This window comes from Lytechinus pictus, chromosome 16, assembly GCF_037042905.1.
Source record: "Lytechinus pictus isolate F3 Inbred chromosome 16, Lp3.0, whole genome shotgun sequence".
NCBI lineage: Eukaryota > Metazoa > Echinodermata > Echinoidea > Temnopleuroida > Toxopneustidae > Lytechinus > Lytechinus pictus.
Genome location: NC_087260.1, coordinates 5,479,000 through 5,493,513, shown reverse-complemented (window position 1 = coordinate 5,493,513; position 14,514 = coordinate 5,479,000). Strand labels below are relative to the sequence as shown.

The 14,514-nt window shown below is 38.1% G+C and overlaps 1 protein-coding gene across 4 annotated transcripts in view; it reads right to left on the bottom strand.

The window, feature by feature from the left end:
• The window catches only part of LOC129279346 (histone deacetylase complex subunit SAP130-A-like), a 35,816-nt gene that overhangs the window by 16,707 nt on the left and 4,595 nt on the right, over window positions 1-14,514 (bottom strand). For 2 of the 4 annotated variants that reach the window (XM_054915439.2, XM_054915440.2), the window contains exons 2-10: window positions 12,150-12,449; window positions 10,779-11,331; window positions 10,076-10,215; window positions 8,636-8,772; window positions 6,890-7,425; window positions 5,926-6,021; window positions 4,817-5,071; window positions 2,747-2,821; window positions 1,648-1,821 (exon numbers count right to left, since the gene is read on the bottom strand). In XM_054915439.2, coding sequence (XP_054771414.2) covers window positions 1,648-1,821; window positions 2,747-2,821; window positions 4,817-5,071; window positions 5,926-6,021; window positions 6,890-7,425; window positions 8,636-8,772; window positions 10,076-10,215; window positions 10,779-11,331; window positions 12,150-12,434 — 2,251 coding nt within the window. In that variant the 5' untranslated portion in view covers window positions 12,435-12,449. Of the gene's footprint in view, window positions 1-1,605; window positions 1,822-2,746; window positions 2,822-4,816; window positions 5,072-5,925; window positions 6,022-6,889; window positions 7,426-8,635; window positions 8,773-10,075; window positions 10,216-10,778; window positions 11,332-12,149; window positions 12,450-14,514 lie in introns of all 4 variants that reach the window. The other 2 variants (XM_054915435.2, XM_054915436.2) reach the window with 1 other exon arrangement.

Here is a 14,514-nt window from a genome sequence, read left to right as displayed (position 1 = left end):
TATGCTAATTTGATTTTTCTCTATTTATTCAAATCAACATTTTGCTGGGGTGGACTTGACCTGTAATCATGTAATACTTCGTGGATCCTTACCCTAGGCACAACATTCTGATCATGTAGTATTATACAATATGCCCACAACTATGATATATAGACGATGAACATTGCAAGTACTCACTAGTCTATTGAGGTACAAAGTCATATGCTGTGGCATTCAGAGCTGCATTAGCACATTCCTCACAAATTAAAATAATGTAATGTAAAAAAGTAATGTAAAATAGATTGAGTATTCTTTTTTTTTTTTGAGAATAGTCACATGCATGAAAAAATGAGTGTTAAAAAAACCAGTGGAACGCCTCTGGCAGTCTCGCCTGCATTACGCGATTTAATATAACAGCAGTGCTAACTTTGAAAACTACTATAAAATAATCATTCACAAAAACACCATTCATATAATGACATAATACCACATTCATTGACCATAAATGACATTTGAACGGTGACTTAAGACATGTCAACTACATTTCATTCACTCTATCCATAAACTTTCAAAGTTATGATGGCAATTCAACAATTACCCCAACATGGCCTAAGTTTATTGACCTTAACTGACCTTTGACCTTGGTTTTGTGACCTGAAACTCACAGGGGATGTTCAGTGATACTTGATTACTCTTATATCCACAGTTTTATGAACTAGATCCATAAACTTTCAGGGTTATAATAGTAATTCAACAAATACCCCCAACTTGACCAAAGTTCATTGACCCTAAATGACCTTTGACCTTGATCACATGACCTGAAACTCGAGCAGGATGTTAACTAATACTTGATTAACATTATGCCCAAGTTTCATGAACTAGGTCCATATACTTTTTAAGTTATGATGTCATTTCAAAAACTTAACCTTCGGTTAAGATTTTGAAAATAATTCTCCCAACATGGTCTAAGTTCATTGACCCTAAATGACCTTTGACCTTGGTCATGTGACCTGAAACTCAGGCAGGATGTTCAGTAATACTTGATTAACCATATGTCCAAGTTTCATGAACTAGGTCCATATACTTTTTAAGTTATGATGTCATTTCAAAAACTTAACCTTAGGTTAAGATTTGATGTTGAAGCCGCCGCAGTCGGAAAAGCGGCACCTATAGTCTCGCCCTGCTATGCAGGCGAGACAAAAATATAAGGCTTCAATGTGCAAAGAGTGCATTGTCATTTGGCAAGCATGCATATCTTTCCTTGAAACAAGATATATCAAGCTGAACTTAAAAAGTACAAAAGAATCACATGCAATATGCAAAACTCAAGTGTGTATAGTGTATACGCCAAAAATATCAAAACGAATACTTCAAACTGGTATCCAGACCCTAATCATTAATTTCAAAACAAACAAATCTAAGACTGAACAGATAAAGAATACTCTGTGCAAAATAATATAAAATAATGTGAAATAAGGAAAACATGCACACCAAATCATAAAACTACCTAGTTTATCATAATGTTCCAAATCTACCCACAGCAAACATGCTACCTCTACTTCAAACTTTCCCACTGGACACGACCACACAGGTCAACAGACATGCCAACAAGCATTTTTGACCAACCTTCCCCCACACTAGTGCTGGGCACCCCCGGGGTAGTATTACCCTGCAAGCCAATAGGCCGCCTGTGGTCCGCTCCCACCATCATAGTCAGCTGGCCCGGCCTTCCGGGGGCCCCGACCATATTGGCTGCGTGGGCCGTGGCTGCCAATGCTGCTGCAACGGGACTGTTCTGATTGAGGGATGAGCCGGGGTGAAGAGGTAATCTGTGTTGGCCATCTGAAAGGAGTGTGGAAAAAAAAGTTAAAAGCTACTGAAACCCTTCAATCTGATTGGCTATTAGGAATTTTATTATAGAAACTGTGCATTTGTTATTATAACAAGCCTTTCTGAAATGGGACCCTGGTCATATGAAAGCAATCCATGGAACGCTACCAGACCAAGTTCTGAGGGGTGTTACATAATTGGCTCCAGTACACCAAAAAAAGGAAGGAAATCTTTGGGTGTGTTCAATATCGAGTTTCATATTTAAACATCAGCATAAATCATGATTGAAAACTCAATTACAAAACACAGAACACAAACACGATCAGCTGAACACTGTTTAGTGTCGAAAATATAAAGCTGTTTATATGTTGATCGTCCTTAAATTTTCTGCTTTCTTTAGCGCAGCTTTATTGTGTAGTTTGACCAATCACAAGAAAGGTCCATTCTGGCACCTGCTTGTATAGGCTTCCACTGCGAGAGCAAATTTAAAGATGCTTAAAATCTCAATCGTGTTCAAGGTTGCATTCACTGCGCTGAAGATCATAAAATCTGAGGTGATCGCGTTTACAAACGCATCTTTTCTGATGTTTAAATTTTCCTCCGAATCATGATTTGAACACGTTTACTTTTACGATAGGCAATGGAGGACATTGAGCACACCCTTTGTTTGTCATTATATCCATGTTTTGTAATCGTGTTTTTAATGATTCATGTTGCCATTTAAATTTTGAAACCGACATTGAAAACCCCCTTAGACTGATCAACCAAATACATTTTCACTTTAAAACATATAAGTATGGATTAATACAGGGTGTTTTTTTATGATTAAATACCTGCTTAGAGTCTAGAACTTATGATTGATGAGTACTTTGAAAACTAATTATGATTTACATAAAAAGACAGAAAAAAATATTACAAGGGAAGAAATAATACATACCAACTGGCGGTCTAATGATTGGATTGTAACCATGACGACCTGGATACTGTTGCATAGCAACAGCATGCTGGTAACCTATGGAAAACAAAACAAAAAAATATTTAAAGTTATTACCGTGAAAATATAGTAAAATGAGTTATAAATCATACTCACATTTATTCAATTGGAGTCACTGTGTGTGATCATTAAAGGTGAAAATACAGAAAAATCTTAAATGCATAAATTGTATTATAAAGTTTAGAGATTAATCATACGCTTGATTGTACAATGTAGTCAATGCAATCAATCGTAGAAAATGTTCTATGATCATTGGTAAGCTTTGTGTTACGGACCCAGATTAACTCAGGCCGTGGTTTAACTCTATGCTAACATTATAGGAAGCCAAAAAGTCAAATTGTGTTCACTTTCTTATCTTTCTACATTTGGGGTAACCTGTACAATAACTTGGGATATAATCATTAGACCATACCGTATATAGCTTCAAAGAAAATGGGTAAAACAACTATTTCCAAGCTGTATGTAAACTTGTGAAGTATCATAAACAAGCAATTTGTTTGTGCTTCAAGAAGGGTTAGGCTGATTCCTATGATTGATTGCACTGATTATTGCGCATGATCAATCATAAAATAATAATAATAATAGGCTTTTATATAGCGCCATCTATCTAGAAATATTCTATTCCGAGGCGCGTTGTTATTATTATTACCCCGGCTTTAGCTCAAGCTGCCTTTCAGCGCTCATGCATTCAAGGAATTATTTCTGCCGGGTACCCATTCACCTCAACTGGGTCGAGTGCAGCACGATGTGGATTAATTTCTTGCTGAAGGAAATTACGCCATGGTTGGGATTCGAACACACGACCCTCTGTTTCAAAGTCAGAAGACTAGTCTACACTGGGCCACAACGCTCCACGTAATCATGTAAATCGGCATGATGCAGCACGGGCCGCAGGGGCTTCAGCCCCTGCCGCTTTTTTCCAAAACCGTGTACAAAAACGAAATAATGACCATCTGGTTGATTTCTTGCATGGTCAGCCTCTCCCCCCACTTTTTAAAACCGTTCCGCGGCCACTGCGATAATCAATCGCTAGGCTTTGTATCATGGGGCCCTCCTCTCAAACACAGTCAAACCCTATCTTCGCAGCCACCTGTCTATTGTGAAAACATGGCTTTTTCAGTGGCCGCCAAAATTGTCTCCCATTCGAATGGAACATGGGTTGCAGAATCTGTCTATATGCTATAAGGGCCACCTGTCTTCAGAGGCCACTTTTTCTGTTTCCCTTGAGTTGTCTTACTAGACAGATTTGACACTACACTTTAAAAAAAAGAAGAATATATTTATCATTTTAAAAATCCTTTTTTTTTTTTTTTGGGGGGGGCCCTACTTTTCACAACCTACTGCCTAAATATACAACAATAGATATGCTTTAACAAATTAAAGGGGAAGTTCACCCTGAAGAAAAGGTTGTGGTGAAAATAGCAGAAAAAAATAATAAAAAATATTGGTGAAGGTTTGAGGAAAATCAATTCAAGATTAAAAAAGTTATTAGAATTTAAAGTTTTGGATTTGTGACGTCATAAACGAGCAGCTGCCCCATATGTTGTAGAATATCAAATGCATAAATTTCATTTTTTTCATTGTTCGTCATGACTTATTTTTGTTTCCTATTTAGAAATGGGTGTGAAATGATTTGTCTACTGATATATTGATGGTACAGTAAAAACAATTTTCAATTTTCTGAGAAAATGACATATCATTGATTTTTTTACAACACGATATGTAGGAAAGCTGATCGCATACGACGTAAAAAATCAAATGATTAAAATTCTAATAATATTTTATTCTTTGGTGGATTTTTCTCAAATCTTCGGCAATATTTTCATTATTATTTCTGCTATATTTACAGTAAACATTGTGTCAGGGTGAACTTCCCCTTTAAGTAAAAAAGAATGAAATCTTTTCCCTGCTCATCCACCCCGCCCCTCAATCCCCGAGGGGAAAAAACAATTAAAATAAAATATGGATTTTCATCATTTCTTCAATTAGGAGACTGAATCCACTGATTCTTACCTAATTCTGGATGATAATAATACGAGAGGGCATATCTCTCCATCTTGACCTCCGTTGACCCTGCAGGCGTGGTGTGGGTGACCGGTACGGTGGTGGCGATGGTAGCAGGGTGGGTCGAGGATGGGGTACTGGTGGTCACACCCGGTGAGCTCCGGTGCATTTGGATATAGGCGGGTCCCGTTTGGTCCGAGAGCATGGGGAACCTCTGGGCGGGTGGGACCTGTGGAGTGGGCTGCTGGCGGGGATAGACCTTAGCTGATGGGGTAATATTAAAAAAAGAAATATAGGAGGTGAATTCATTGGAATATCTGTTGGTATTAAAGATTTTTATGTCTTCATTTATTCATTTCAAATAAGTCAGATTGATTATTGACAATATAAAAATGGTGCACACATGAAAAATAGGATAAACAAATACAAATATAAGAACAGGAAAAAAAGAATCATATTTAACACTGTACATGAATATCAATGTGAAAGTAAGGAAAGAACTACAATGAGGAAATTAAGAAGAAATAAGAAAGAAAAGCAAAGGAGAGGAAATATGACAGAAAACAGGAGTGGAAAGATGAGAAAGGAAGAAGAAATGAGATAAGAAAGGAAATATTGGTGAGGGGGGGGGGTACATGGAATATCAAATAATAAATAATGAAATACTAATTATGCTGATAATTACAATATTACTTAATCATTAATTAACAGAATCTGGGTTTTGCTACTCAAGACAAAGGCCTTATCCTTGGACGACAATTCCTTAGCCTTTGCCATAGCGTCAGAGGGATAAAGTCATTTGACCTTGGCCTTTCTGGCCTTGTGCTCAACACTACATAGAATCGAACAAATTTACCAATAAGTGTTTGAGTCTAGAAGAAGATATTGTTTTCTAGCCAAGTGATTCCTGCAGGAAATAACATATGAGTGGATCGTCTGCAGAGATTGGTCGATCCCAAATGTGGCGACAAAATCTAGAAGTATTTCCTCAGGGACCGGAGAATGTTGAAATTTTTAACTGAATCCAGTACCAAGGATACTGTTCTCATGAACCATTTGGTTAATTATACTTAAAAGTGGTAGATTATTGGAAAAAACAAAATGAATTTGGAACTTACCAACAGGAATGTTGCCTGAATTAGTTGCACTGGGCTGTGATGTTCCTGTGCCTGATGTCGTGGGTGGGGGCGCCCTGACCATATGGTGCGATGACGCTGAAGCAATAAATAAATCAATGAAGAATGTAAATGCTTTCATGACAAAATGATATTTTACATTGAGTTCGTAGTTTGAGTGATGATTTCTTATTTCAATCAACTAATTGAAAGGAACAAGATTTTCTATTCAGTTTCTATCATGACATTGACACGAGTCTGAATTGTGTTTGAACTGCATATACATCAAGTGAGCAACAAACTATTATAAAAAAAAAACATATTAAATTTTCATACTGATTATGAGGCTGATGCAATTGCAGAGCTGCCAAGTTGTATTTTGCATTTTCAGTATTCTTATCCCCAAAATCAGTATTTTGACAAAAAAAATCAGTATTTCTACCGTGTGAGATAAATATTTTGTATTTTTCCCCAAAAAAATGTATTTCATAATAAAATGCTTGGCGCACTTGCCCATCACGGCGCTCAAGCTGCATACAAGCTAAAATGCGCACTGCTCTTGCAGATGAAAAAAAAAACCCATTGAAACTTGTGTATATCTCACCCTGGTTTTTACAAAATGATTGAAAAAAAAAACAAGTTACCTGAAATTACATTGATCTAATAACCATATTTGTGTACGTTTTATGAAATAGAGACATATAGAGATGATTTTTCTCAATAAATTACGATTTTGTTAAAAAAAAAAAAAAAAAAAACAAACACATTTTTTAATGAAAACGTACTAATTACAGCTAAAACGTACTGGTTGGCAGGTCTGCAATTGCCATGCATCCCTTTCAATAAAGTTTCCTCCTTTTGCTTTTTTGTTATTTTTAATTACCAGGGGCTCTGCATCAACAGTGATTGAGCGAAATCACAGCATGAGGACCCTCATACCCAAACGGGGGTAGGTTAGGCTACTTACTGCTCGCCGTACCAGCAGGGACAGTCGTGATTGGGTGAACCATACCGCCGACGTTGGTGACCACCTGGGTCATCATGTGACCTGGTAGAGCACCCGGTGCCCCCGACGACGGGATGCCACCCCACCTCTGAGTCGGTACAGACCATCTCGGCCCCATCACCTCCGTTGGACCTCTGTGCATGGGCCTGACATCTACCCTCATCTCTACCTTGGTAGTCTCAGCGGCACTTCGTGCAACATCGTCCCTCGGGTGATCCTTCTCCAGGGTTGAGGCACCCTTAGGAGCCGCCATGGCCACGGCAAGCTTGACTCCTTGCACACGCTCTTCCGCTTTCCCGTCCTTCTTCGCGTCTCCCGGTTTATCGGTGGTGTCTATCCGCGATGATGGTCTCGTGTCGGGTTTGGGGTCCGTCTTGGCGGCTGGGTCGGGTTTGGTGGTATCCTTCTTGATGACCATCTTAAGTTCAACCTTCGTTTGCTGGGAAGAGCCATCTGGTTTCAAACCTTGACTTGATGGGATCATATGAGGTATCAATCTGACAGAGAATAAACAAAAAGAACAAGGAGAGATCAATGAATAAGAGTATTCAACATAAGATGTTCTAAAAAACCTTGAATAGGTATGTTACTTGAAAGAAATTGAGATCACTTCTGGATTATCTTTTATCATTTAGCACACATCTATATTTAGAACGTCAGACTAATCCAACATTCCGACACAATCTGACATAATAGATTAGCCATTGGAGGCCATAGTATGTGCTGGTATTAAATCTCTAGATTCAAACCATTAAATAATAGTCACTGATCCAAGAGCACACTGGTGAATCACTAAGAACTTCATTTTAAGACAAAAACCTAAACAACACTGGGATATTACCTACCACCTTTTATCGCAAAATTTTAAATTCTTTAAGACAGCCCAGAATAAGCTTACTTTTAGAGCTAGGTCCATATACTTTCTAAGTTATGATGACATTTCAAAAACTTAACATTGGGTTAAGATTTCAATGTTGACGCCGCTGCTGTCCGAAAAGCAGCGCCTATATTCCCGCTCAATGCAGGTGAGACAAAAACAGCTCTTTCTAAGCTGCCTTTGTTCTTTTTAAAGGTCAAGTCCACCCCAGAAAAATGTTGATTTGAATAAATAGAGAAAAATCAATCTAGCAAAACTACAACATCAAAATCGGATGTAAAGTAAGAAAGTTATGACATTTTAAAGTTTTGCCTATTTTTCACAAAACAGTGATATGTACAACTCAAATCAGACAGTCGATGATGTCCCTCACTCAATATTTCTTTTGTTTTTTATTGTTTGAATAATACAATATTTCATTTTTTTATAGATTTGACAATAAGGACCAACTTGACTGAATCATATAGTATTAATCAATGCTCATTCCACATGTTCAGGGAGGAATTAATCGCTGTTCCACTCGACAATGAGGAGAAAAATAAGATATTCCCTATTTCATATAATAAAATACAAAATGAATAGTGAGTGGATGACATCATCAGTCTCCTCATTTGCATATTCATCAGGATGAGCATATAACGGTTTTGTGAAATTAAGCAAAACTTTGAAATGTCGTAAGTTTCTTATTTTATATCCAATTTTGATGAAATTTTCAGTGTTATGCTTGTTGGATTTTTCTTTTTTATTCAAATCAACTTTTTGTTGGGGTGGACGTGTCCTTTAAATTTTGAAAAACATTATGAGAGATCTCGTAAAGATCCTAGGCCTACCTTAGTGATTCATGAGGCTGTGACGAAGCCAGAGTACTGGCTGGGGATGCAGCCCGAGGGAGGGCTCCTGCTGCCAGGACACCAGGTGACCCGGCTCGCTGCGTTAAGAGATGGACCTGACCTGGTGCATGGTGGCGCTGTTCAAATTGTTAAAAGAGATTAGATATTTTATATTCTGAGTTGAATTCTGACGACAAGGGTTGTGAGGTTAAGACCAGGGGCCTGTCTTTCAAAGAGTTACGATTGATCTGATCAATCGCAACTATGGAAAGCCAGCAAAGTCAACATGTGAAGGCATGCTGGTTCAAAAATTCTTCTGGATATAATTGTATATCCATAAAGTCATTGATTTTTTGACAATTAAGTGTGTTTTCCTTTGTTTACAAAGGACATTTTGTCAATTTTCGGTAGAAAAAATTATGACACTGATGGATTTCCATAGAGTTAAGATTGATTGGATCACTTGTAACTCTTTGTAAGACGGGGCCCAGGAGAGCAGATACATGTTAATCATTAATTAATTCTACAAACTTCAACTGCATGTATAAGCACGACTTGAATTTGTATTCCCAGAAAAGATTATAAAGCGGTTCAAAATCCATATCAGCAAGACTTTCTGAGTGATACATGTAAGTACTCCTGGGCCCCATTGTACAAAGAGTTACGATTGATCCGATCAATTGTAACTATGGCAAGCCAGCAAAGTCAACATACGAAATGCATGTTTGTTAAAAAAAAAAACCTAGATATGAATGCATATCCATAAATTCATTGATTTCTTGACAATTTGGGGTGTTCTCCTTTGATTACAAAGGACAATTTGCAAATTTCCTGTAGAAAAAATTATGACACTGATGGATTTCCATAGAGTTACGATTGATCGGATCAATCGTAACTCTTTGTACAACGGGGCCCTGGGCCCCATCTTACAAAGTTATGATTGATCCTATCAATCGTAACTCTATCGATATCCATCAGTGTCATAATTTTTTTTACAGGAAATTTGCACAATGAGAAGCACAGTGAATTTTCGAGGAAAAAATGGAATGCAAGAATATACATCATAGTTAGAATATAATTTGAACAAACATGAATCATAGATGTTGACGTTGCTGGCTGTCCATAGTTGTGAATGATTGGATCAATCGCAACTCTTTGTAAGAGGGGGCCCTTATGTTTCTATGTAGTATAATATGCTACAGGAACAATCACAATACAAACTTTATACTAAATTTACAATATATACTCCTGTACTTTACCACCAGCAAAAATAAAAACATCATAAAAACTATACACATTTTTTTTAAGTGCTGGTGATTTTTTCTAGCAAGTAATACATAAAATAAAAAAGGCTTCAAGGATTACAGATTATTGTACATATTGAATAATGGACTAAAGGACACATTCAAGCAGTATCAGAATGAATATCCCTCAACTTACAGAGTAACCATACATGGGCTGCTGAGGAAATGTACTGGTGCTAACAACTGCGCCTTGAGGGACACCAGCTCTGGTCAACAGGGCTGTAGTGATACCCGACTTGGCTGTGGCAGCAAGACCAAGGTTAGCTGATGTTGCTCCTGGATAAAAATTCAATATCTTGATAAGTGTGGTACAGATAATGTTTAACAGTTTAACAGATAATGCAAGGAGTATAAAATGTATACAATAGCCAATAGATATGGTTCAGATTCAGTGAGAAAAAAGAGGAAAATTCCTGTTACAATTGAGGAAGCTCAGTGACAGGAAATTTGAGGAAATTTCAGGAATCCATGTAGAAAAAAGCTTTATACATAGAATAGTTTATGGATATTATTACCTCATAAATGTAGTTAGTGGGTAGTGTAGTCTGTTGTAATTTTTCCTATTTTATTGCAGCATACTGATTAGACAATAGACATGGACTGTCAATAAACTTATTTCATTCAAAATTTAAAGACTTTTTAAATCTATATATTCATGAGTTTTCTGAATTTCAAATGATACAAAACTAAAATATTTAGATATTATGTGCACTAATCTGGCATCTAAAAAGAATATCTTAATTACCCTCCCCCCTTAAAAAGAAACAAGAAAATCCCCTATATTAAAAGTAGGGAAGTCCAGCACTATGAATACCAAAGTGGGAAACTTGTTAACATACCCCGGGGAAGGTGTGCGGAGTATGGGAGGGTGCCTGGTGGCAGCTGCAATCCAATAGGAGCACCGCTGATATACGGTCCCGTTAACATACTATGGGTAACTGTCGTCGCCCCTGCTACCAGGTGTGAGGAGGGGATCGAGCCCGCTTTGGTATGACCAGGTACTTCTGCTGCTTGTGAGTTGGGTGGTAGCTTCTGAACAGTGGGGATGTACTGGGCTGGGACACCGGTTGCTGGGACAACGCCTACAGCTGAAGCTGCAGCGCCCGACGTCGCAGCAACCGTAGTCGTGATCCTTGTCGGAACCACAGTGGTCATGGTAACGCTCAGGGGTTGGTACCCTGGTCGAGCTTGGGTGGTGACTATGGCGGGGGTGTTGGGCGTGGCAGAACTGGTGCTGTGGGGGTGTGCAAAGGGTGTAGTGGTCGGTGCGGTTGAGGTGGTGGTGGTGTAGGAAATTGGGGCACTCGGGGTCAGCAAAGGCTTGGTGGACGCTACCCCTGATAGAATGGGCACAGCCTGTTGTTTCAGGTTAGGAATGCTTGGCTTGATGATCTGTTCAAAATAAAATTTAAAAAATTAAATTAAAATAGTGTTAAACTATATTTCATAAAGAAATTAAATTTCTATGATTTGTATGACTGTACTTCAAAGTAATGCAAACATTTATATCGGATTCATTTTTTTAATTTGAAAACTCGGGCTGGTGCAGACGGCCCTTGGATAATCTCATTGTCCTAGAATATGGCACCTACATGTATTTAATAACATAGTGTTCCTGTTAATGAAAGCCTCAATAATTTGAAATTAAATCGGATAAAGGAAAGGATTACAGGTTTTAACAAAGTCAGATGAGAATAGCGACACAGCTATAGAGAATATGAAAGCAGTCTAGAAAGATAGAGGTTACTTGAAACTTATCAGCTGCTTTACCTGCCTATTATAAAATTTATTCTCATTCACAACTCTTTGAAATCTAAACGAAAACCAGTGTGGTGCCAGGCTCATTTGTATCTTGATGCTATGATTTTCTAAGACCTAACCACACATACATGTACTCTGTGCTACAAATAATCAGCAATCATTATTACCGGTATCTTCAGAATTCTTAATGAAATTATTCCATTCGATTTTGTCCAGGATTTTTTTCTTTAGTTGATTTTAATTCCAACACTTCGTCTAAAAATATCATGAAACAGAGCCTACATAACTACATACATCAACAGATGGGTGATTACACATTAAATAACAGCTAAAAAGTCAAATCAATTAAAAAATTGTGAGCCAATCAAATCTGATAAAATTGACTTTATCTTGCTTAAAATCGATTTTAGCTGTTAGTGAAAGCCAATCATCCCCCAGGAGTAACTCACAGGTACGGTAGTTTCAATGATGGCAGGCGTTGGCTGCTGCTGTTGCCCAAGAGTAGGCGAATCACTCTGTCTCAGCAGTGGAAGCGTCGTGGACAGGGGCGGATGAACCGGCTGCACTATTACTTTGGCCTTTTCCTGGGGCTTCTTCTCGGCTACGACCTTCTGCGTTGGGGGCGGCTGCGTGGGCTGCTTGGGGAGTTGGGTCGAGGTCTGGCTGGCCGGCGCTGAAGGGCTACCCCCAGCCTTGCCGCCCCCTCCCTCTGGGGGCAGTGTGTGACTGCTCATGTTTCCAATTTTGGACTGCAGAAAACAAAAGAAGACAAATATCAGGTTATAAATTTGAAGGTTAAAAAAAAGTAGGTTCTCTAAGGGGGTGCTGCAAGAAAACATGTGTACTTAATCAAAAATTTCTGTTGCTAAATTGCAAGTACATTGTAACAAGTAACATTGGAAGAAGACTATAAATCAAGAATGGATATGCAAGTAATACCTTGGTCACATTTGCTCTACGGCGGCCGTACGGCGAGTCGAAAACAGCCGTTTTATTCAAACAAACTATGTATAGCTGGTACCAAAAAAATGTTAAAACGGCTGCTTTCGACTCGCCGTACTGCCGCCGTAGAGCAAATGTGACCGAGGTATTATTGCAAGAAATTTGTCCAGGATATGCCAAAAGTCGCCCCCAAAATCATGCATTCGGGGGTGGTATAAAATCTGGAAGTTGCCCCCGAAATATTTACCAAGCGATAGCACGCTGCGCTGCTAGCTCAACGGCCCCGGCCCAAGCCGGCTGGAACGCACAAGGTCCCTCCATAACTTCGATAGTGAAAATTTTCCTTTTTTATTGCATTTTGAAGATACTATCCTAAATTTGCAAGAAAATAAGATCGTGAACTCTGAACAAAATCACAGGATTTTTTTTCTTCATTTTAGCGCATTTTTCGGCAACCCCAGTTCTTTAATCTAAACTAAGCCTTCGGGTGCTCTTGAAATATGCCGCGGAATCCGAAATTTGAAGGCCGAAATTAGGATTTCAGCGGGGATTTTTGGTGAATAACAGTCAGTGCCTGGGTATTCATATATTGGCAGATTTGGCACTAATGCAGTTTCACACCACCTGTGTTGTTGCGGTGATGATTGACTGTGAGCTGTGCTGCATTCTGTGGCTATAAGGATGGGTGAATAGTCCTGGGTCGCACAATACATACATACATATTTACGAAAAGTGGAGCCCCCTAGAGGTAAAAAATGGAGCCCCAGAATTAAAAAAAAAAGGAAAATGGAGCCCCCAAATATTTATTTTTTCCCTGACAGGTAGTGTTTATGCTTAGCATGCAATAATGTGTACACATTACTTATTTTAACTACATACATTGAAACAGCAGTATTACTCTCTGGAGGGTATATTATATCATTATCTGTCAATCTACAATGTAGGACCTATCCTGTCCGAGATGTTAAATCTTCTCCAATATGGGAAATTCCATGAATTATGAACATGAAAAAATGGAAATTCTTGATGAAATGAAAATCCATATTGTGAGAAATATGAGGACATTCTCCCAAACTTTTTTTTTTGTTATAAAAAAAATCAGCCAACATTGACAATAAAAGAGAGTCCTCTACACCTACATGTAGGCCTAGACATGTACATGCACTGTCAAATGTAATATCTATCTGATAAAAAAAACACAATACCTGCATTCCTAAACCTAAACCCTTCACGTTTCTACTTTCTACAATGAGGCATGTAAATGTAATCTGTAGGTCTAGTCTACTTGGATACAAAAAACAAAACAAGAAATACATGTTGTATTTGTTAGTCAAGAGGCTACGGTCCCTTTAGTTTAAACAGTTCAGTCACTTCATATGGACTGTAAATATATAGCAAGTTCTATAAAATGCAACATTTCAAACAACCAGAGAGCCTACACCTGCAAAAACATACATGCATTGCCTTCTCCATACACACTACTAGTACTACTCAATACACAATGCAGAGATCACATGACATAAGGTACTTCCCCTTTAGTGAATCACCTCCATGGCTGTGCTGACATTCAAAATTGGCACTGTGCCAAAACCTGGATATTACCTGGGGATGCACCATACATGTACGGTACGCATAATGTCCTGTACATGTACTGTAATAAGATTCCACATGTACATGTACCGTACATACCGGTATTTGTCAATAATATTGAATGTGTCTAAATATTTCAGCCCATATTTTGTTGATAATTAGTATTTACATATGTCCATTTTTTTTAAATAAATTTAAACTGGAATTCTCCTTTTTTTCCTTCTTTTTTTTCCAAGGACAACAAAAATATTTACAACAGGTCAGTGTTGAATACAAAACTAC